This window comes from Danio rerio, chromosome 22 (genome assembly GCF_049306965.1).
Source record: "Danio rerio strain Tuebingen ecotype United States chromosome 22, GRCz12tu, whole genome shotgun sequence".
In the NCBI taxonomy this organism is placed as follows: Eukaryota; Metazoa; Chordata; class Actinopteri; order Cypriniformes; family Danionidae; genus Danio; species Danio rerio.
Window position 1 is genome coordinate 18,731,675 of NC_133197.1, and position 25,826 is coordinate 18,757,500.

At 36.6% G+C, this 25,826-nt stretch overlaps 1 protein-coding gene across 1 annotated transcript in view; it reads right to left on the reverse strand.

Annotated features, from left to right (window-relative positions):
- The window catches only part of polrmt (polymerase (RNA) mitochondrial (DNA directed)), an 84,771-nt gene that overhangs the window by 8,213 nt on the left and 50,732 nt on the right, over positions 1-25,826 (reverse strand). The window contains exons 14-19 of the mRNA XM_005170522.5: positions 25,084-25,170; positions 21,075-21,188; positions 10,261-10,313; positions 4,916-5,014; positions 3,752-3,824; positions 999-1,090 (exon numbers count right to left, since the gene is read on the reverse strand). Of these exons, the coding sequence (XP_005170579.2) occupies positions 999-1,090; positions 3,752-3,824; positions 4,916-5,014; positions 10,261-10,313; positions 21,075-21,188; positions 25,084-25,170 (518 nt within the window). The remainder of the gene's footprint in view (positions 1-998; positions 1,091-3,751; positions 3,825-4,915; positions 5,015-10,260; positions 10,314-21,074; positions 21,189-25,083; positions 25,171-25,826) is intronic.

Here is a 25,826-nt window from a genome sequence, read left to right on the forward strand (position 1 = left end):
ACTCATACAAAAGGATTTTTAGACTCTGTGTGTTTGATTTTCTTTATATACACGACTATGTACAAACTGTTGAATAAATACAATATCAAGGGAGTAGCAGTACTATATGGCTGTATATCGTCACTGGTGGGACAACAAGGCACTCAGCCTGCGGCCTTGACCTGTGCCGATATACAGCCATATAGCACTGCTACTCGTGTGATATTGCTCATAAATATATATATATATATATATATATATATATATATATATATATATATATATATATATACACACACACACACACACACACACACATATATATATATATATATATATATATATATACATACATATATATATACATATATATATATACATATACATACATATATATACATATATATATACATATATATATACATATACATACATATATATACATATATATATATATATATATATATATATATATATATATATATATATATATATATATATATATATATATATATATATATATATATATATATTTATATATATATACTACTCTTTATTTTAGGGTGTAGTATAGATGTAAATTATAGATAGATGTAAGTATAGATGTAAAATATTAGCCATTTGTTAGTAATGTTAATTAAAAAACAGTTACATTTATCATCCTATGTCTAATTCTAAATCCTAAATATTTAGATTTTTAAAATGTACACATTTTCTGAAGTGTATAAAATTATAATACCAGACATTTATCAGTAATCGGATATATTGTGAAAATACTCATTTATTTGCTAATGCTTCATATCTAATTGTAAATACAATAATACATTTAAATATGATAATGATAAAAAAAAATTCTACATTTTTCTAAGAGTATAGAATTACAATATCAGCCATTTATCAGTTACTGGCCATTAACAGGAATATACTTTACTATTTTGTTATGAGGTGAAGTCGAACATCAGTGCATTACTGCAACTTGGCAGAAGTTAAATACCACTGAATAGTGCAAAGGGACTTACGGAGGTCTTCTGCTATATTTCTGTAGGAGAAACCAGGACAGCTCTTCTAGAATAGGCTGACTATGCAAGGCCACAAACTGTTCACGGCACACCTGAGGAGCAACAAAGAGCACTCAGTCAATCATTACCCACACTTCAATGCTATCTCCTTCTCGCCTCTCCTTTCCTATACTCGTCTCAGACGTCTCTCCTCTCTCCATTCTCAACTCTCCCTTTTTAGGGAAATCTGCGACCACAAAGCATGTCAGAAAAAGACTTGCAGACAATAGAGCACTTACTGAAGGAGACGAGGATTGGAAACGATAAAAAGTCTCAATTCAGACGGCTCAATGTGGTTTAAGGGGAATAGACGGGAGTTATTAGGCTTCAGGAGTTGGGCCACGTCGAGGTGAATCTTAACAAACGAAGTTGAATGTAAAGTAGCTATAATGAAAACATAACTTACACTTTGAATAAATTCTTTATTTCTTTCGGTTTCGGCTTTAAAACAAATCAACCTATCGATAATCTTGCCCCACTTGGTTCCTGTTGCTAACTTGGACAAACAAATAGATCTGCTAAAACCAAGATGATTTTTTCATATATTTTGGACATAGAAGAACCAAGGAAATGTTTATTTCAGTGGAAAGATCGGTTTGTTTGCTTATTTTGTGTTTTTTTGTTTAAATTTAGCAGTCCATATGGGATTGGGAAGATCGTTCCATCAGCAAGGAACAGCAAACGAAAAGGTTCTGTCCCAACATAAATCATTTAAAGGGCCATGACACCCCCCACTTTCGGTTCAAGTCTAACTCAGAATTTTAAAAAATCTAAAGATGCATAATAACGGGCGTGAAGCTCTGCGAACAAAGGGCAAGAGTGGGTGTGGCCAGTTGAGCAGGGGAGAAGGAGGGGAGCGAACAACTGTTGTCAGTTAGCTCACAAAATGAGACACAAACCATGAGGAGGCGCATGATTTTATATTCACAAAGTTAAAATGCAAAGAAATAAACAGTAATTTAATGCCCTGTTACATTTGTTATTTGTAATTTCATATACACACACAACCACAATTTATACAGTTGTAAAGATAATCGTGTTTATATAAACACTAAATGAGGACTTTTCCCTCAATTCCCGGGTGCAGCAGGTCTCTTGCCCTGTCTATTTTAACCATTAGCCCTGCTGGTAATCTAGAGTATTTAGGCAAACACAGCACACGGCGATGAGTCTAAATGTGAACTAACTCCTGATAAAAGACAAGGTCCGCCATTCTCTGCCATACTCGTACTGCTCTCCCAACAAAAACGTTTGCTGCACACAAAAAGCTTTGCTCTGTCGGCAATGGCAGCATTGCGGGGAAAAACATGCATCAAACATGTTAAAGTAATATTCAACTTGTTTAAGTTTGCCTTCATCAGTTTTGATTTCAGTAGTGACATAAAGCACGAGTCATCAACACGATTTGTTACAACAAGCTTTTAAACATAAAAGTTTAATCTAATTCCTACTTTTTGAATATTTTAAAACTACTTTTATTTCTTTCACATGGTGACAGTGAGTGTATAATATTTGACTAGTTATTTTGCAAGATAGTTGTATTCAGACAAAATCCCTTTAAGTATTCTATAGTCTTTTATTCAGATTAAAGTGTAATTTAAAGACTTAAGTAAGTTATGTAAACCAGGGAAGTTGGAATAATTCGTCAAGTTATTGTATAACTGGTTTGTTGAGTAGACAATCAAAAAATATACAGTAAATATTTCTTTAGGAGGCTTATAATACTGACTTTAAAATTGTAAAAAAAAAAAATTAACAAGAAATAAACTATAAGAAATAAGACTTAATATAACTCCAGAATATTTTTTTGTTTTACAGGAGATACTATGAAAAGATCTTTGGTTTGTTAAAGATCACTTGCAAAGCATTATTTAAAATTAATGGGAGGGCAAAAAAAATGTACTCCACCTTTATGTGTTAAAATTTACAGGTGCAAAAATGAGCCTTGATGTACTTGAATGTTAAAAATGTGTAATTCTACTACAATACAAATATACTTGTCAAATAAATTAACATGGAAGATTATTTTGAGTTTAAGTTATTTAATTAGCTTGTTTACGAAAACTGCAGAATGATACATGAAAAAAATGACTTTGAATAATTGTTTTAATAGTTTGCGATGCATGTTAATGTGTGCACCCTAAAAATACAAGTGGCCCCTGCCTGGCCCCCCCAGTAACTCTGGTCTAGAACTGCCACTGGTCACATGCATGGTATCGTTACTATCTTTACTGTTATAAACTATGCCACATTGCACGAGATGAAACGATTGAATCTTGAGTCACAATGCCCAATTGTTGTTTGCGTATCCCTACGACACCATACGTCAAGAAAAACATGCCGAAATCATGAAAAATTTGTGTCAAAATCTGACTGAGGCTTATAGCATAAACATCAGCAAAAGAGTTGGATGGAGGACAAGAAGTTCTGTTTTAGGCTCACTGATAGGTTAATTGTGAAACATCTGGATCATAAAATCTAAAAAAAGCTTGTAGGCAAGTTTAGTTAATGGCAACTTTCCAAAAAGATACTGCAGTTCCGGCCATTCAGCTCTGAAATAACCCATGCTGACAGGAATGGTTATTGAACATATGGTGAACTCAGCACGCAAACATCTGGCCGTTAAAAGCTGACATGTTTGGGCCACTCAGCCATTGGTGTTGGAGAAAACACATTGATAACATAGTTCAGAGAACACTCTGTTCTTTACATACCCGATTCATGATGTCTACTGTCACTGCATGTGTCCAATAACAGTCATGGACGGACACAAACGTGAGGCCAGCCCTGGGGGGTTCAACAAAAGAGAAGAAATTGTACAAACCACATTAAAAGAATAATAATATATTGTTAATATCAATAAACAAATCTAAAATTAATAAGAATAATAGTCTTAAAAATAATGAATATTGCTGTTAATATTTTAGTTTATATATTAAATATATGCATAAACAAACTAAATCTATTAATAATCATACTTTTATTATTAATATTACAATATTTATTATTACTAAATATATGTAGAAATCATTAGTCACTATTATTGTTCTAGATAATTTAGTTTTTCTTTAAAAATATAAAAATAATTAAATTATTTTAAATATATTGAATTATAAATTGTAATAATTATTCAAAATTATTATTATCAACTACTGAATATATTAATATTTTGTTTTAATATTATAATTTAGAATTAAATGTCATTAATTATTTATTATAATAATATGAAAATAAAAATAAATAATATTATTACTATTATTATTGCAAAAAATAATATTAATATTGATTCAAATTAATCATCAATATTTATTATTATTCATAATATTATCATTATATGTGCATTATTAATTGAGGTAAGTGTTTGTAACATTTCCATTTAAGTGCTTTATTTTTAGCCTATTTATTCAAATAAATGCAAACAAAGATTTTTAAAATGGTGAAAATCAATCACAACAGTCAAAAAAAAAAAAGTAATACTGTTCACTCTTAACCCATTACATTTAGGTATTCAGGTTAAACTTGTTTGCATATTTATGTGACAAAGCAAAAACAAACAGCAGCATCTCACTTGTCCAATTAGTAAATGTAAAAAGGTCATGAATATTAAATAAGACAACCACCTTTTAGAATGTGATTGGTTATTTCTTGCTAAACAGTCTAAAACACAGTCACTCTAGGTCACAGGTGTCAAATCCGTTTCCTTGAGGGCCAAAGCTCTGCACACTTTAGTTCCAACCTTGCTTTAACACACTTACCTGTAGGTATCAATCAATGACTCAATTCGTTTGATCAGGTGTGTTTAATTAGGGTTAAAGCTGGATTTGACACCTGTGCTCTTGCTTCAAAGACACAGTAACCTATAAACCACAGAGCTTCACCTGTGGCAATGCAGTGAAGTTAGCATCATATGAGTGGAGTCCAGAGAGTGGATAAAGTTAGGCGGGAAGGCATTCTTCTGCTTCATGCTGTCTGGTTTCCTAAATAAAGCACAAGAGGAACAAGCTCAGTGTTGGTATGAAGCACACAAGGGTAATTAAGGTCAGCGTCATCGTCCTCTCACTGGGCTGTACATACACCTGTAACTCCAGGAGCCATACATCACTGAACAGGTAGGTCAGTCTTAATTATCCTGAAAGACACGCAATGAACACATAGTACCTGTTGTACCGGTAGGGTAATGTGTGTGCTTATTATGGTTGGAGATATTTCATTTCACTGCTCTATATAAAGCAGTTAAGACTTAAAACAGTGATACTTAAGGTCAGATCTCCTCAAATGTCATCATGTGTATTATTGACATAAATCACTCTCCTTAGCCTAGTAGGGTTAAAATAAAGTAGTGTGGTTCATGTGTGAAATCTTAAAGGAACGAGCATTTTTTTTTTGGAAATAGACTCATTTTACAAATCCCCTAGAGTTGCTTTAATCCATTCAGCAGATCTCCAAGTCAGACCGAAGCACTTTTTAGCTTAGCATAGATAATTGAATCGGATGAGACTATTAAAAAATAGTCTTGATAATTTTCCTATTTAAAGCTTGACTATTCTCTGTAGTTACAAAGTTACTATCGTATTTACTAAGTTACTATCATGTACTAAGACCAACAAAGAATAAAAAGTTGCTATGTTCTAGGTTGATAAGTATAGAATAATCTTATACAGGCATAATAATAAAGGAACTTTGCTGCAGTACCATAGCTTCAGCAGGGGCAATGATATTAAACAGAGCTTTTATCACTAGTTACCTAGCTGGGGACTATTTTCAGGTGTCTTGTAATATCACTGTACCCAGGGCCAGCGCGTCCATAGAGGCGACCTAGGCGGCCGTCCAGGGTGGCAGTATAGAGAGGGCAGTGTTCGCGACATCTCCCTTACCACACGCATCCTCAATTATGTCCGCGACACCTCCCTCACCACCTGCGTTCTCAGTTATATTCGCGCATATAGTTGACAGAATAGAGAGGGCGGCATCAGCGATACCTCCATCAGCACACGCGTGTCCTCAGTTTTATCCGCGCATAGGGTGACAGAATAGAGGTCCACGACACCCACGCATCCTCAGTTATATCCGTGCATAGGGCGACAGAATAGAGGTCCACGACACCCACGCGTCCTCAGTTATATCCGCCTATAGGACGGCAGAATAGAGAGGGCGGCGTCCGCGACACCTCCCTCAGCACCCGCGCGTCGTCAGTTACATCCACGCATAGGGCGGCAGAATAGAGTTCCGTGACACGTCACTTCATTTTCATAACCGGTCACTTTCGTTTTCACATTGGGGTTGAGGGCGGCGTGATCGTCCTCTGCCTAGAGCGGCCGTTTAGCTTGCTCCGGCCCTGACTGTACCTGCTCCAGCCATGGTAACGCAACAAAGATCCTTTATCATCATGCTGTGTTCACACCAGACACGGAAAACAAAATAAAACAGTCTATTCGCGCATAAATATACGCACAAACATTGAGTTTACTCACACGTCAAATTCGCTTCACAATAGTCGCGTATTCACATACCGGGAAGGGCTTCAGTCTGCCCGGTGACTTTAGCTTCATTGCTAAATGGCTAACATGAATTTTATTGCGATAGTAGCTGTGGTTTATGAAGGTTGAAAAACAGTGTAGATTCATTCAGCGTCATTTCCGTGTCCACAACATCCCTTCAGAGGTGCACCCAGCTCTCTGAGTTCATCAACTCCTCCAGACACTATACCTGGATGATGGAGGCTTTCAGCGGTGCTTCAAACTGAGCTGAGCCCAGTTTGATGAACTGCTGTCCAGTGTTGGCAAGAAGATTTCCCCTCGGAACACCAACAATAGGCACTACACCCTATTCACTCCCCTACAAGAGCAAGCTCCTGATTGTTTACTGCGGCGCGAATATCTGCTGAAGTTCAGATATTCCAACTCGAGGGATTCAAATACTAGCCTAGAAAATAGCAGCCTTTCTATGCTCCAATTTTATTTAATGATTTAAACTATGCTATGTTAAAAGTGCTCTTGCCAGACTAGGAGATCAGCTGAATGGATTAAAAAATGGTAAAACTCAACTCTTTAACACTGAATTGCTAAATCAGACTATTTGTGAAACATGTTGCTTTAAGAACTCTGTACTCATGACTGAAGATGCTTCCTCAGGTTAATACATTTTTAAAACTATTTTTACTTGAAACTCTAGGTCAGACATGGGATATGCACATGACAATACCAAGTCCAATGTCTCAGTGTGGCTCGGACAACAACATATTTCAGATAAACATATGGTACATTTAATGCCCATATAAAGGCAGAGGACAGAGCTTGTACAGGTAGAGCAGATGTGCTTTAGGATGAACTGAGTTTAAGTCCTGACCTGGCTCTGTCCTGGTCTGCCCTCTCACTTTTCATCTACTTTGCTACTTCTCCCAGGGTACGTGACTTGGTTCAACAACATTTTTTGTATGCATGGAGCTAACAAAATGAAAAAAAAAATATTTGAATTTGAAATTAAAATTATTGACAAGTGTTATTTAATAAAAGTCCAGTCATCCAGTTTGGACAAATACGAATTCAAGTGTTCAAGATGAAGAAATTCAATATTGTAAAATTCAAATGGAGAAATTCAGATCACACAGAAAGTAGGTCAGAAATATTCTTAGAGTTTTCTTGAGTGATCGAGTGGCTCAGGACTTCACCATTCTTCTGTTGGATCATGAATCAATCAGAGGTAGGTGGTTTATTAGCATTAATGGTTTAGCACTCCAGGATCTAAAACACATGTCTAAGCATCTCAACAGTTCATACATGGAACGGGGAATCCATTTCTTCTTGGGAAGTTGCCTTTACTGAATTAAGAATTAAGCTAATCCTTGATAAGCTAAACCCAGCCAACCCTAGTATTGTTCATGTTCTTGAGACAGCAAAAAGGGTTTTAACTCAACATTAGTTGGGTGTATCAGTTAAGGTGACTAGTGAAACTATCATTGTAAATGTAAAGTAATGTGTATTATAAAGCACATTTATCATGTATGGCCATACACCAAAATCAATCATGAGGGGGGTCTGTCCACTGTCCAGCACCCACTTGGATGGTGTGACAGCAGCCACAGGACAACGGCACCAGTGTGCTCAACATAAACAAGCTATAGGTGCGAATGGCGAGACAGTGAAGGAGCCAATTCGGTGGATGGTTATGATTGGAAGGCCATGATGGGTAAAGGCCAATAGAGGGAATTTGGCCAGGACACCAGGGTTACACCCCTACTCCTAAAGAGAAGTGCTTTTGGATTTGTATGACCACAGTGAGTCAGGACCTCGGTTTAAAGTCTTATCTGAAAGACGTCACTCACTGACAGTATAGTGTCCCCTTCACTTCACTGGCACATTAGGACTCTGCTGGCCGCACTAACACTACTTTCAACAGCAATCTAGTTTTCCCATGTGGACTTTTATACAGGTACTGACCAGGCTCAGCCTTGCTTAGCTTCAGTGAGTAACTATTCTTGAGCTGCAGGGTGATATGGCTCTATTAAGAAACTTTTTTTTACAGTCTCTATGTGACGCTGCTGAAAAAAAATCTAGGAATTGAGAGAGGGCTTTAGGTCACTGGCCACAAGGGAGCTACTGCCACCTTCATAATTTCATCATTTATTCAGGTCTGCTCATTAATGAGGGTCTATTCAGTCTCTAATTAGAGTCCATGAAAAATCTTTGAATCTGTCTGTGATCTGTTCTGCTTGAGTGTAAAACTCTTTGGATCTTCACTTCAAGCTGGTCTTCTAGCAAGAAACTGTCCTCTGGCAATTGAGAGTGCTCTTGTTAGATTGGCTTGAGACTTCTTTCAACACCTAGAAGTGTGGCTGACATTTGGTACATTGGCATCAACAGTACATATCTGAAGAACTTGGTCACCCAAGACCAATTCTTAAAGCCTGAGAGGAATGTACAATCACAGTGGCGGCTGTCAGTCTAGCCGTGAACGCTCTTAGCTATATTCGAGAGATGGGAGACCCCTTTTCGACACCCCCGGCTTCTGCTAATGCAATTCTTGTGACAGTCAGTCCTGGCATGATGGTCTATCACAGGCAGCGATAGGAAAGCACAAGTGAGGCCCATTGTAAGTGGTTTTTAATCATGTCCTTGCGGCTTTTAGGGGGAAGGTCAGCAAGATAGTTCCCATCGGAGAGGTATTAGCTAAGACTTAAGCTCTATAAAGATTGAAACTGTGAAATGAGGTGATGGTACTAAAACAGCAGGTGCTTGCGTACGGATTGAACATTTGGGGTTTCGATGGGAAGCGCAGAACTGTTTGTTTAATAAAAGATGATGTTGACTTAGGAACATATGGTAAAGTGTTGGATGACGGTGCATTTGTTTATGGCTGAAAATGTTGGAGATAGAGCCGAATAAGCAAAGAGACTGCTGGCACAAACAGAAATTGCTTGCTGTGAGGCTTAAAGGGATGCAAAAACTGCTATGTGTAGAAAAAAAGCGTAAATCAAATGAAGCCAAATATACATAGTCTGTGATACAAATACATGTCAACTGATGATAATAGGAGTGCTGATGTTAATTCATTGTTCATTCTGTGTAGCCCTCCTTTCAGTAAATGACATACAGGATCTGCAGCGATGACATTTCAACACAAAATGCCACTCTTCTCAACCGAGGGACTTTCTGCTTCTTTCATAACCTCCAGGGGTTCTGTTTATGATAATGAATTCTGGTCGTCCACTGACAGAGCCAGATCGGCATCAAAACACTTGTGTGTCACAGTTGCTGCATCTGAATATTCCTGGTTTTAGTTAAATTAGCTGTTTAAGGGCTCTCATTTAATTGTTTAGGGTTTCCTGGGTGCAATGACATTGAATGCACTGAACAAGAAAGATTAAAACAGAGCAAAGATACATGTTTTCTGTTATATTATAATGATGGTTCATAATTGCACATCATATTTTGACAATATTGTTAAGCCACAAAACTAAGCAATAAAACAACTAAGTAAAAACGGAACTGCAAAAGATATGCTGTTGACCACAAGGGGGCAAATCTATTAGGATTAAAAATTAAACACAAACATTAAAATGAAATGCAAACAATTTGTTAACTGAAATAAAATGCAAGCTAACTGAGAAAAACACATTTCATAACACTAAAACAAACAACATTTCGACACTGAACACCTGGCATGAATAGATAAAGCTGAAAGGTCAGCGTTAATACAATGGTCAAAGTAAGAGGGAGGTACTTACTCGTTGGCATCATGACTTATATGGATGTTCAGGTTCTGTATGTTGCCCTTAAGCTGTGAAAAGAAGAGAAAATGAGAGTTTGAATGTGTCACAGGGGAGCCACTACTTTGAAATGAAAAGCAAACAGCTTATGTAGCAATGCAGCACTGCTTAATAACTGCATTGTTTACAGGGAAGAACCTTCATCGAATTAACTTCGATAAATTGACCTTTAACCAACTTTGACCTCTATTATAATCTGACATGTATAAATATTGCGATCAATCTGCACCAAGCTGACCTTCAGATTTATTATCGATCCACTTTAAATGCATTGATAGAGATTTGAGAGAGTATCTTAATCTGAGACAGACCAAACAAAGAGGACGTTCCCAGAAACCCCCCACAAACCACTAATATTGACACAATGCCAATGAATAGCAAGAGGTTAACCTTAGTAAAGGTTGCCGTCCATCACTTAGACATTGAGGTCAGGCCACTACACTAGAGTGAGTGACTGCTCTCGGTATAAGAACTGTCAGCGTCAGGGGTGCTTCCATCACATTACTACTTTGTTTAGTCTCTTTGGTGCCCCAGGAGCCCGTCCCAAAGCAGCTCAATTCAACAGAGAAGTGCTGAATGACAGAGAGTGAAGTCTGAGACAGTGACGGACGGACATAAACAAAGAGAAAATGTTTAGAAAGTGCTGACGGCAACCGTAAGGTAAAAGGTTATGATGGTAAATCAGAGTTGCTAAAGACGGCTGGCTCAATAGAACATTAAGAGGCCCAAACGGAGAGAAACAAGTAAGGGTCAAAAGATTCATGTGTTTATTCTGGATTTCAGATTGGGGAGACAAATGCTGTGTCAAATATTGCATACGTTCATACTATATATTACATTATAAACAGTTTGTGATTATAGTGGTATGTCCAAATTTATAGAATTTGGAAAAAAAGCACACAAGAAATGCCCAGATGACCTAGTACTTCTGGCAAAAATCTGAATTGCGCATCTTCACATCTTCAAAGATGCAACGTTATCCCATGATGCCACCAGAGAGAATTCATGAAAGAGAGTAAAGCGATGCAACTGATGCAGGTAAGTCACAAGATAATGACAAATGATGGATGTAGTATGCCCGAGTTTCTCTCTTACTACTTACATGTATGTTACATATAACATACTTTTCTAACACTCATGAAGTAAATTCAAAATCAAACAAAGTAACTACAGAGTAGTAGGTGATTTATGATGCAGCTTCAGTGTATGGTGAAACGAAACTTCCAATGGCAATGATTTAGGAGTCAACTTAAGGCCATTAAAATTATACTTCTGCATTGAGTGCATATGGATTGTCTGGCATAGCCTTTACTTAACTGCATACCTTAAAGCACAACTCCCAAAAAAAAAAATTGCCTATTTGTCATGAGCGCATGATCTGTGATTAGTCGGCATGGTAGTGGTGATGAGTGTGGGGTGGGACCAAAAGCCTGTGGAGTAGAGCAAGGGAAGTCAAATGAGTTTTTAAATGAATGTTTAAGTGTCAAGTCATGCAGAAAATGAATACTTTTGTTTTGTGTTTACTTTGCGATTAAATTTGTTGAATGTTCGTTAGTTCTGGTCTCTTTATGAGTGCAAGTTTGAGCCACATCTACAGTAGCATTGCATGCATTTCCTATTAGCCTAAACTGCCTACTAGCATTTTGAAAGTGTTGTTACCAGAGCAACACAAGCAGAAGTGTAAATGCTCACAACAGTGTAAGCCATGTGCAAGGAATGCGGCGTGGGTTAAATCGATCACTCGATACAGAAGTATAAATCAGGCACAAAGATCATTAACATAAAAAACAATGTTGGGAAGGCACAAAGGTGCCATGGAGTAAAACACCCACCAGGTAAACGTTGATGTACAGCCTCAAAATCTTATGAAAGACCAGTATATTCAATGGAGACACATTAAATGAAATACTTCTGATCATTTGGTTCTGTTGATGTAACTAAAACTACGGAAAAAAGAGCAAAGCAAGTCACCTTGTCAAGCCGCAGTGATCCTTATCTGAAATGTGGTTTGAATAGCTACCTTGGTGTTTTCTTCTTTTGCAAAGAAATCATGTTTCAAAAAAGCTCCTTCACTTGCTCTCTAATGTCTGTGGTTGTGGGATTTACCAAAGCATTCCCTTACACATGACTTTACATGCGTCTTTTTACTGGGTCTGAAATTGATGACAGGAAATGATGGCAAAAGCAAGAGTGAATACAACCGGGACAACAAAACAGTACGGTTGAGATTTGACAAGTCTCCTGCAAGAGCATGCAGAATTGTATGCCAAAAGGCCAGCATTTAACTTCCAAGCTTCAAGCTATCCACAAAGCTGCCATCTCCTTTATTGAACACATCCATCTGAGCCTCAAGGTAACACTCTCTAATCTATCACGATCCCCAAGAGAGAGGCTTTAAACCATTCCTGACCTCTTGCCTAGTTAACTCCTCTGGGAATATTCTCGCAATATCTGCGGTGTTCATCAACGCTTCGACAACAACAGCCATGTGGTTAGCCAAAAGATCAATTAAAATGGATGATTCATCGTCTGCAGTTCTGAGCACTACTGATCTTTCTTCACATATTAAAGCACCTCTCTTTTGATCTGACTTTCAGTCTGGGACTTTGGGCAGAACATCAGCCAATTAGCAAGATGTAGAAGTCAAAAAAGTACCATCTAGGGTCAAAAAAGTTGCAGTGGGGCTCGGCAATCTTTTGGGATAAGACAAGAAACATCATATCAACCCCAAAGGAAATCACGTTTCTCCTTTTTCCAAGGGCACCATAAGTGTGTGGCCACAAAAGCAAAGGCAACAAATGATTCCCCACCGATTTAATTCCCACTTTGTCTTCCTTACAAAATTATCACACTGTCCTTCCTCAGCTTGATGCGTAGCCTGTGAAAGAAACATTTCAGCCTTCAAAAATGACCCCTGAAGTGATTAACAGTAAACAATCACATTACCGAGCTTTACTGATGCATATCCCAAGTCTGGTTCTCTCCCAAGTGTAATTTCCTTTCCCCTATCAATAGACACAGTGCCTGAATAAATACTGCCAATTTCACCCTGGCTTATTTGTTTACTTTTTTACAACAGCATTACACTCCCATTTCCCCGGCATCTAATTAATACGCCATTTCCCATGTAAAGAAAGATCAAGGGTGGGTTGCAGGAGATTGAATCACAGAGAGGTGACCTCAGCTCAAGTGTCTCATTGCTGCAGTATGAGAAAATGTTTCCTTTATTACCTTTGAAGTAGGAGGTTGAGATTGATAATGATTTGGATTTTTTTTCTGACTTTAAGAGTCCAGAAGAAAAACACCTATATAGGTTATGTGGGAGGGGTTTATATAACTTTATACGTTACATAACTTTATATTAAATGCCTCTTTGTGTTGGGAAGCACACTGTTCTTGCCCCTTTATAATGTAGAGTCTTAGTCAACTTAAAATAGCTTTTACCCATTTTGCTTTCACAATATGATTTACTTTATCTGAGTGGAATGTGATAATCAGTGGGGAAAAAAAAAACATTAACATGTGAACAAAAAGTAAAGGAACAGTTCTTGAAGTGTACTCATACACTACCTGACAAAAGTCTCGTTACCTATCCGAGTTTTAGGAACAACAAAAAATAACTCAACTTCTAGTTGATTATTTGGTATCAGAACTGGCTTACTGACTTAGCTTAGACAAAAGTTTTGTCACTTGACAGATATAATGTACAGTATAGAATATAAAGTCATTGTGCATTGGATTGTGAATGACTCCTCTGAGCTTGGACGACTGCATCCATACATCTTTGCATAACTTAGTCATCTAGAATGCCAAAGAAAGCATCCTTGCAGGACTCCCAGAGTTCAAGATTCTTTGGATCTTAAATGCTTCCTCCCTCATCTTACCACAGACATGCTCAATAATGTTCATATTTGGTGATTGGGCTGGCCAATCCTAGAGTTTTTTGACCTTGTTACTTTCAGGAACTTTGATGTGAAGGCTGAAGTATGAGGAGGAGTGCTAATCTGCTGAAGAATTGGCCCTCTCCTGTGGTTTGTAATGTAATGGGCAGCACATTTTTTTAATAACTCAGGCTGTTGATGTTGCCATTCACTTTGTAGATCTTTCAAATGCCCCCATACTGATTGTAACCCCAAACCATGATTTTTCCTTCACTAAAGTTGACTGAATTCTATGAGAATCTTGGGTCCATTTAGGTTCCTACAGGTCTTCTGCAGTATGTGATGATTGTGATGCAGTTCAACAGATGATTCATTGAAACAATCTATCCTCCGCCACTTTTCCAAATGATCAACTAGAAGGCAGGTTATTTTTGTTGCTCTACAACTGGGATCGACAACAAGCCTTTTGTCTGGTAGAGTAAGCATAGATTTGTATTATACCATGTAACTGTAGTAATTGCGTCCTATTTAATTGGAGTTGGGGTAGGCAAGAGATAAAAAAAGAGAATTGAGCCATAATTTTGTTTCATGTTCTTTTCTGAAGAACTAATTAGCTACAACCTTTATTTAATTCAGTTCCCCCAGTTTTATTTTGTGATGGCTTTTCTTAAAACTTATTGCATTATTTGCTTTAACTCTTGTGTTTTGCTGTGAAAATGCAAGGATCTTGTAAAATCTCAAGCACTCCAAGATTAATACAATTTTAGGAATAAAGGTACGAGAGTGGTCACAGTCATATCTTTTTAAAAAGCGCACATTTGTAACTAAATGGTCCATATTAGTACCAAAAAAAAATCCAAAAGGTACACTTCTGTACTTTTAGGTTCTATTATGTTCTTGAGGCACCAATAAGGACCCTTTAGGTACAAATGCTCCAGTGACAGCTCTGATACCGTTATTTCTGAGAGTGCAAACTAAACACAAGCCTGCAATATGGCCTTGTGCAGAGCTTAATGCTCCCCACGTAGCAGGTTCTTAGACCCTGTCAAACAGTTGAGCTTCAATCACAGCAAAAGTCCTCATTAGCAAACTGCACTGCACGCAGAAGACACAGATACTGATTAAACCAAAAAGCTGATGGGTCTGCCAAGCCAGGCAGACTACTACGGGTTCCCCTCAGACATAAATACCCCAATATGATAATAAAACGATAACTGTAATAAAAGAGATGACCATAAAAAGGGTTGTAAAACTCATCCTTTATATAACACCATTAAAGATCATTAAGAACCATCATGCCAGTTCATCCATGTAGGGGGTGTTACCGCAAACAGGTGAAGGTAGAGCTGGGGCTCGCTGGTGATTAATGGGGGTCTTGATGGTGCTACATTAATCTGGTCAGTGTGACATTTACAGGGGAATTGAAAACCCCATAGTGTGATCACCTAACGTGCTCCACTACTAGGTGAAATAAATATAGACTGACTCGCTATAATGTGCTCGATGCTTTAAATGGTGTTGGACATGATTGACCTCTGACCATGACCCATCATTCGTCGGTTAAGGATAAAAGAGTGTGCAATTCATGAAAAATGTGGGTTGTAATGGACCTAGTGGCCTATGTAATACATCACAACACGAGCCACCTTCAAATGCTGGCATGATACATTCATCCATTCATTAAAGTAAAACATGCAAGGTGGACGACAGAAAAGTTCAACAGTCTTCTCAAAATTTCCATATGGAGCTTTCACAGTACATACATTTTAAGCTAGGTTTATTATTTCCTGCTAAATTTAACAAGTGGATCATTATAATTGGGCTATTCTTATAATTAAGCTATAACATCAGCAGTGAATACATTAATTATATTGTCATTAAATGGTCAAGTGTTCAAATGAAAAGGGGTTTAACGCCCGATTCACACAGGGCTTCAGCATTAAAGCTTGACAGGGGGTGTGTCTGAAGCTGGGGCTGATGCGATCGCCATACCATCGCCAGCCACTGAATAAGTCCGCAATTGGCTGGAGAATTAGCATGAAGCAATCTAATTGGCTGACGCTTCCATTGGGGCTTGAAAAGTTGAGAAATTCCCACCTTCTGCAGCGAGTAGACAGACCCAAAAGCGGCGCAGACGGACCAACAACTCAGTTCAGCAACGCTTGACATAACCCATTCAAAGTGAATGGGAAGTGTTGGCACTGATGCTCCGTGTAAAAGGGGCGTAACATGCATGCAAGCTTAAAGTAAAAGGTTTCACAATGTGAAGAATGTATTATATTAACATTCCTGATTAAAGTTAATGTTTATCAGAAATTCCATAAAGTCCAATAAAATTTGGTGCCCAAAATTTATAAATTTTTAAGTGTGATATAGTATTTCAGACCCGACCATGACACCTGAATTAGAAAAACTCAAAAATGAGTTATTGGACAAAAATCCTATTTTTCTTCTCTTAAACGGGTTGAAAATTATGATCAAAAATAGAAACTACAGATATAGAAAATCAGTCTAATATATATATATATATATATATATATATATATATATATATATATATATATATATATATATATATATATATATATATATATATAACATCATCTTATAGTCTTATTTGCCTTGTGTTCTGGCCTTGGATGTCAACATCTACCTCCATGCATTTGAAAAAGGGCAAGCAACACTTTTACAAAGCAAGAGTCAACAATGGCACCTTGACATCAGCAGAACCCCACTGAGGACAACACAGACCATTAGGACACTATTACACATTATTTCCACTGCCTAGATACACAGACCAGAGGGATGAAAACGGAAAAGGCCAGGCACATGACATTGCATGTTTTCCCAGGAGTGATCGAGGAATGAATGAGTGCAGCTCTTCAAAACTGTAGAGGAATGAATTAGACCAAAGGCACACCCATGTCAATGGGGTCCAAATGACATCAGACGTACCACTCATTTGACTTCCAAATGCAGGGAAATATGAGCCAGTGTTTTTGCATGTTGATTTAAACACTGGAAAAAACACCAGCATATAAAGGTTGATGTGCACTGGGCTTCACTTAAAGAGGTCTTTTGGCACAAAAATTACTTTTATAAGGTGAACTGAGCTGTGCAGTTGTTGTGTATTCTACATTTCTGCCTATGTTGGCATCTTTGTAGGTAACAAATCCTGTACATTTGTGATGATCTCTTCCCTTTTAGCATAGATATCGAGCCATTCTCACACAGTAAAGAAAAAGTTCAGGCTAATTCTGACCAACACTAATACTTTTTCCAAACAAATGAAGTATCACATGTCATATTCTGATTTCCAAATTGAGTTTTTAAAAGCTTTCCACCAAATGCGGAATTAAGTATTCGCACGAGTAAGTCAATGCAAGTGTGCAGATAGAGGTGAACTACTGCCAGACGACATAAATGACATTTGCCTCAATCGTGTCTTCCACAGATATTATTGGAAGATTATTATTTTTTATTACTCAAGCAGAAAATTTGTGTGAGGGGAACAACATCCTAAAAGTAATCTAAAGCGAGATATGCACTTGTTTATGTTTGCTGTGAACTAAGCATAAGCAAAGACTATAGAATACACAAGACATGTCACTCTTGTTGTATAGTTTTGAATGGGGAAAAGTGTAACGGTCAATATGGCGAAAAAGTCCCACTTACTAGTACAGAAGCCAATCATCGATTGCTATAGATTGATGTTTCTCTGGGGGAAAAGCTCAGACCAGATACGTGGCATTATAAAAAAATTTTGGTCAACATACTGTACAAATACTTGCTTGACAGCCATAATAAATATATCCACATCAAGCTTGAAATTTCTACTTTTAAATGAACCAACTATTAAAATTTTTTGGGTTTGTAATAGCTATGAAACTAACGTGAGGTACATTCTGTCCTGTCAAATGCACATCACATGACAGCAACTACTCAAACATCTAAACAAACTTGTAAACAAAGAGTCACTGTCATTTCAGGAGGAGATTTGCTATCAAGACCAAGTTGTGAATTACTTCTGAAGACCAGCTTGATCTGGCGATCCTTATCCAGAGGATGATAATGTGTAACACGGCCATATACGAGGTTGGTGTCGTGATCTCATTTTTTTCGAGTGAGCATTCGCATGCACATTAGCTTGGGCAACCTGGAAACATGCTGATTTTGTTATGTTTAATTTTATTTTTGGTTCCAAATATGTAATGTAATCGTAAGCTTGGCAAACAGTTTTGGAGAAATTGCTGTTTCCCAATTCCTAAGCATACTGCGTGAGAGGGGTTTCAAAGATGGCGAGTAAAATTATTGCCTTAAAGAGACTTTGACATAAGGCTACTGTTGCTAAAGCTACCATTGTCTGTGCCCATTTGCATTGATATTGTTTTACCTGCTTTAAGAATCGCCGCAAATTCAAATGTGGTTGTTGATCCAATAATCGAATTGAACATAAAAGTAATGTGAAGTTGACCACTCGAATATGTCGAGCTCATAATCCCAAGAGAAACCTTTGTGATAGCACACAATGGCCACATGAGAACAGCTATGTGGTTATTTTTATAGCGTCACGCTCCCATTTGCGTAAATTATAAACGCACATCAATTTTGCATAAAATAGATGACTGACTTTTAAATTAAATACGTTTTCTGTAAAGAAAACAGGCTTGTACTGATAGAGAAATGTTTATCGGACCCCCTAGTTTTTCACAATTTTTTTGTGATTTTCGCAAAAAAATTTTATGATTTTGTGGTGGCAATTCCCAGAAATTTGCAGACAAATTTTTGGTAAAAAAATAAAAATAATAATAATTATATATATATATATATATATATATATATATATATATATATATATATATATATATATATATATATATATATATATATATAAAATATTATATTATATTATATTATATATATATATAGCCTACTATTTTAGGTGCTAGGTCAGACACAGTGACAATGACACAAATCATGAAAATAAATTATTCTTTATTTTGGTCTCTTGTCAAGCCAATTGTCATTTGTGTGACTCTTATTCAATGATCTTATTTTCTCTTTCTCAGATTTTACTCCTCGGTGCATCTGACATCCCGTACCTCCCTCAGGACATGCGTTAGGGCTTCCCCTACCGTAATATACCTAAAACGATGATAACTCATGACAGGGAAGCATAGGGAAAAAGGGAAAAAGTTAAACGAAATCATTTATCGATTTGACACAAATCATAATACCAGCTATACATGTAAAGCACAAATAATATCCTTCAATTCGGTCATGTCTACCAGTTGTCATCTTTGAAAAAATCTCCATCATTGTAAGCTGCTTGCTTTTCTGTCTGTCCCAGTGCTCCGTTTGTTAGATGTTTGCTCTCGCTTTTTTTTTGCAGTCTGATAAGCATCAAAAGCACAAAATGCCCAATTCTCATCATTATTCACTCGACTGGATTACTCTTCAGTGTGACTCAGCAGTGAATTTTAAAACACACTGAACTGAAGTAATCTAAACTGAACTGAACGTAAACTCTGAAAACTAAACTGACACTGTTTCAATTCCATTAATCTTCTATGTGAAGCCACTTTGACACAATCCACATTGTAAAAAGCGCTATACAAATAAAGATGAATTGAATTGATTTGCGCCACAGGATGTCTAATTGCATTTTTGCGTTGACTTTACATGTAAATCTCTCACACTTTATCCGCTTTTGCTTACTGCCACAGGCTGCAAAACAATTCCTCGCCACTTCCATGTAAAATAATGTGTGAGGGCGCAGGTGAGATGTCATTTTTTGAGAGACACTCAAATAAATCACATGTGCTGTGTGCGCAAAAAGTCATGTAAAACAATTAATTGCAGGCTAAAATAAATCTAATTTGATTATATGGTTTGGAATTGGATGTTTTACAAGATTATTTAAATTTTTTGCAATTATTTTGCGTTGAAATTAAGAACATTTTGCTGATTTTGTGTTAGATTCAGCGATTCCAGAATCGTAAAAATCCAGGTTGTCTGATTTATTTGTAAAATGCAGAACAAGTGGGTGGAAAACCAGCTCATTTGCATTTAAAGGGCCAAACACAAAAACAGCACATTTTAGCTTAAACCCTAAAAGAGTCAATTTCAACAACCTATGAAATATGATCTGTCCGAGTGTTGTAAGCTAAAACATCACACACACACACACACACACTCTGGAGACCTCAGATAGTTGTTTTACGTCTTGTAAACAAAGGCATAACAGGTACCCTTTAAACTTTCAGCATTAAAAACAGAAGCTGAATCTGGTATTAGGGGCTGGGCCACACCCAGCAACAGCAGCAGCAGCAGCAAATGCTCAGCGACGGTGTCACAGACGGGTTGCCAGATGCTCTCTGCTGGATCCCACTACACACTACAGGCCACCGCTGTGCCGCCTCGGCTCTGTTGCTGATGCTATCTGACAGCAGCACGGGCTGTCTGCATGCAAAACCTCTGTCGCGATCCTTCATTCTTTCACTTCCAGCTGCACAAGACCTTTCTGACAAGCAGTGCTACTGAGATCAGGTCGTGATGGAGAGCGAGGGTTGAGCCCGCCTGCTGAGCTGAGAGATTTTGGACTCCCTGCTGATTTCCGCTGAAGAAGTGAAGTGAAAGAACTCAAAGATGACTAAACTAACCGAACTTACCGTGTCTTTGGGAAAGGAGAAAATGCAAAGTCTGGTTTTCTGTTTAAGTATGAGCCTTGCATCTTACAATGACCTTAATTCGTCAATAGTGCAGTGGTGTTTGAAGCACAGTTCACACAAAAGTCACTTCAAAGGTTAAATGAGGACTATCGAAAGTCAGGACCCAGGTAGTTTAAATGGAAAACTATTTATGTTAGAGTGTTTCTTTTTAAAAACTTACAATTTGATTCCTGATTCGGTGATATGGCTGAATTATAGGAAGTCCCAACGGTGTTACCCATTCCACTGTCCGTCCCGATTTGGCTATTAGCCTAGCACTCTCCGTCAGCCATTCCTAAAAGAGAATAATCATTCACTATGTACATATTTAAAAAAATCTGGATCAAACCACATTTACATCACAAAATAATTTTGAACTAAGATTCATCATGATTATGGCTTCATCTAAAAATATAGTAGTCAAGTAATCAATCACTGGGCTAGTAAAAATTGCAATAAAGTAAGGCACAGGTCTCAAACTCGATCCCTAGAAGGCCACCGCTCTGCAGTTTTGCTCTAACCCTAATTAAACAGCTGATCCAGCTAATCAAGGAGTTTAATGACTACTTTAGACTATTAAGCAGGTGTGAGTTGTAGGTGGTTGGAGCTAAACTATGCAGAGCTGTGGCTCTCCAGGTATTTAGTTTGAGACCATTGAAGAAAGGTTTTCTAGTTGGTTATAGGTTGTTGCTGAAACAAACAAAATCCCTTCTTCATGATAATCTGGTATCCTCGTGAAAACCTCGCTATAAAGGACTTGTGATAGAAAAACTGTATGGTGTATTAGTAAAAACAGGAAAGCATAAAAAAAATAGAGATACTATAGTATACACTCTCAGAAAAAGGTATCTTTTAAAAAAAAAATTTACACATTTGTACTTGAAGGGTCCATATTGGTACATAAAAAGTATATATTAGTACCTACAAATTTTAAGAGGAACTATTTTGTACTTTTTAGGTTCTAATATGTACCCTTGAGATATTAATATGGACCTTTTAGGTACAAATTTATACCTTTCGTAAAGGTACCACCCCAGTGACAGCTTGTGTACCTTTATTTCTGAGAGTGTACAGTCCTGAGATGCACAAGTAGCAAGTGTGACGACAAACTGAAAAAAAAAAAATTCACGTTTGCTTCCATAGCACGGTTGGTTTGGCATATGTGAATCCAGCAATCACACTCTGATCCACGCCAAAACATCGGTCCGAGATCGCCTGAATGAGGTGGTCTCGTCTCGATTAAAATTAATTCCGGAGCAGATCGATTGTAGTGAGAAAGCAATACGATTCAATGAACCAGGCTATCTTACAGTGTATTATGAATAGTTATATAGTATGAAGAGGCTATCCAGTATGAAGAGAGAATTATGAGTATGGCGGGATGTCATTCCTACCATATTTCAGCTTTTTTGGTTCGTTAAGAAAATTTGCTGTGTAAAAGCGAACCGCACAGCGGTTAAAAATTTTTTTATTAAAACATTACTCGATATCCACTAAATAAAACAAACCACTATAAAATGTGTGCTAGTTGGAAAAATTCAGATACATATGTAAAAAGTTACTGCAAAAACAAACTGAAACTAAAGTAAAAATATTGCTAAAAGTAATTGCAATAAAAGCTGTACTAGCAAGAAAATCAGAACAAACATTAAAACATCTCTGGTTGTGCTATTTTAAAAAAATTACAGATGCACAGGTGGGAAGTTGTTGCCAAGATAACCTGAAATATTCTTTATCTACTGACAATTTGTCTAAACCAACAAAACAAAACAAAACAAAACAAAAAACAAATAAGCAAAGAAAAAAACAAATAGCTAAAAATAGCTGCAATAAAACAAACACTCTACGTATTAGTTAGAAAAATTCAGATGCACAGGTAGAAAGTTAGTGCAAAAAGAAACTGAAACTAAACAAAAACACATTGCTAAAAAGTAGTTGTAATAAAAAGTAGTCTCCAGCTCTACTTTGAAAAATTCCAGATGCACAGGTGGGAAGTTGTTGCCAAGACAAACTGAAATACTACAGTATATCCACTAACAATTCGTCTTAACAAACAAAACAAAAAACAAATTGCTAAAAAGAAGTTGCAATAAAACAGACACTTGGTGTGCTAGTTGGAAAAATCGAGATGCACTGGTAAGAAGTTATTGCAAAAACAAATCGCAAAAAAAAAATAAAAATAAAATAAATAAAAAAACTGAAACTAAACTACAAAACTATTTATACTTTATTGTTAACGTTCTTTATTGCTAACTTTTGCTGAAGAGTAGTTGTGACAAAGTGGTTGCGATAAAAAGTACTCTACAGCTGTACTAGTTAAAAAAAATCTGAACAAACACGATAAAAAAAGGAAGTCTCTGGCTGTGCTAGATGTAAAACTCCAGATGCACAGGTGGGCAGTTGTTGCTGAGAGGAAGCGTTTAAAGAACCTGCTGATCCTAAGCAACAGTGCTACCTGCGCATCTTGGCAGCCGGAGTGGCGTCCTCCCCAGTGCTCTCCCCGAAACGCTACATCTGAGATAAATTCCTCTGCTCATCTGGAAGTGGGGCCGGGCCTAAAGTGGCTTCATTCATCAGAGCCCCCCATTTTCCGCTCCTGTATCACCTTCTGCCGGTAACATCAATGATCAACTACCTGGGCTGAACTGCCAGCCCTCCTGAGGATCTGACCTATTTAGGAAGCTGGTTGTGTCTGTAGGCGAAGTGGGGGATATTTCACATTCGCTCTGCCTGTCTGTGTGTGTGTCTCCCCGGGGGCTGCAACAGGAGACAGTGAACGGCTGGTCCTTGATCTACGGCACCAGGAATGTTCATTGCTTTTTTGTTTTGTTTCCTGCAGCAGTAATTCATGAGCTGCAGCCAGATGCATCATGGGAGAACTATATCTAGCGATTCATAAAAATAAGCTTGTTTTATAAAAAAAAAAAAAAAATAGAAGCAACAAGAGTTTGATTTTTTTTGCTTGAAATCCTCTACATAAAGATTACTGCTCAGGGGTTGAAACAATTTTGAATTCGTTATGATGATTCAATATTTTAAGCACGAAAAGGCAAAACAATTGTTTTTTATTTATTTTAATAACGAGAATATATTTGATTATATTAAAAAATTTAATTTATGCTTGTGATGGCAAAGGTGAATTTTCAGCAGCCCTTATGATAGTCACATCACAAGAAAAAAGTAATCTTGCCACTTGGTGGGTAAATTAATAGAATTTTTTTTTTTTTTTGGTTGGCTCTCTCTAAAATTACTCCCAAAATAGCAATGCCTGAGAATAATTTGAAGAATTTATGAAGATATCATGGAATGATCTTTGGTTATAAAATATTTTGTTGTAATATGCAAAGAATAATATATTAAAAAAACAAAATATAAAGTTTATCAACTTGTATATAGGAAAACTTCAGAAAAGTTACACATCTTTTCAAATGATACAATGCAATATGCTAACTTAGTACCAAAAAAACAAACAAAAAATAAATAAAGAAAGAAAGAATAACAATGAAAATGAAACAATACAATTAAATAAAATGAATGGAACAAAACAAAACAAATGGACTCAAACCAAACCAAACCAAATGGAACAAAACAAAACAAAAAGGAACCAAACACCGCCAAAAACAAAATGGAACAAAACAAATGGAACAAAACCAAACCAAACAACAAAATGGAACAAAACGTAACAAAATATAAAGGAACCAAACCAAAAACAAAATGGAACAAAACTGGAAAAAATGGAACAACACAAAACAAACGGAACAAAACCAAACCAAAAACAAAATAAAACAAAACCAAACCAAAAACAAAATGTTACAAAACCCAACCAAAAACAAAATGGAAAAAAACCCAAACCAAAATCAAAAATGGAACAAAACAAATGAAACTAAACCAAAACAAAACGGAACAAAATAAACAAAACAAAACAAATGGAATAAAACCAAACAAAATGGCATCAAACCAAACAAAATTAAAAACAAAACAAAATACGAAACGGAAAAAATAAATAAATAAATAAAATAAACAACACTAAAAACAAAACAAAAACTTAAAACAATAAAAGTATAAAAAATATAACAAACATAAAAGGTGTTGACGTTCCTGAATTACTATTATTTTTGTTCAGTCTGCAGGTAAAGAGCAAATCTTCCCACAAAATACTTCTACTTTATAATTAAAGTGAAATAGTGTACCTGAATCTCCCGCGTTCCAGTGAACATTTCCTTTAAGCTGTTGAAAACCTGTACCACCAGGTAATGTGAAGCATCCCATACATAGTCCTGTGGATTCAAATTAGCACATTATTATCATTATTATTATTATTTTATGTATATGCAATAATGCTAAATGCTTAATCTGAACCTGAAAGGCCATATTAGAACATGAATAATTAATTTGATGATACTTTAAGGCATTGTTCACACTTGCAATTTTTGCTTCAATTGACCTGGTTTTTATTGTGATTTCTTTGGTAGTGTGGTTTATTTGATTAAACACTGGTGTGCACAAAATAAGCAGACTGAGACTAAACATATGAGTAGGTAATAAATCCCCTTCCAAATGAAATCTTTTTTTTTTTTTGTAGTTCACGTGAAATCGGAATCAGATGGAGCACAGTTACCGACAATACATCATTTCTCAAATGTTTATATTCTAAGGCATAACCGATTGAATTCTAGTCATAAATATTAAAAGAATTGAGCTTTTGTTCAGAAGAAAGACTAATTGTGCAATCATATACAAGTTCATATAAGGGCACTTCTCAAATTTCTCTTCGCTTCTTGAGCTGCAATGTTTACTTAATAGAAGCTTATGAATTTAGTTTAAACATGGATAGCAACATACACTTTGGTCTCATGTGCTCTAGTGCTGTGAATTAAATGCAGCACACATCACTTTCTCTTTCATGTGAAAGAATCCATAACTTCAGCGCTCA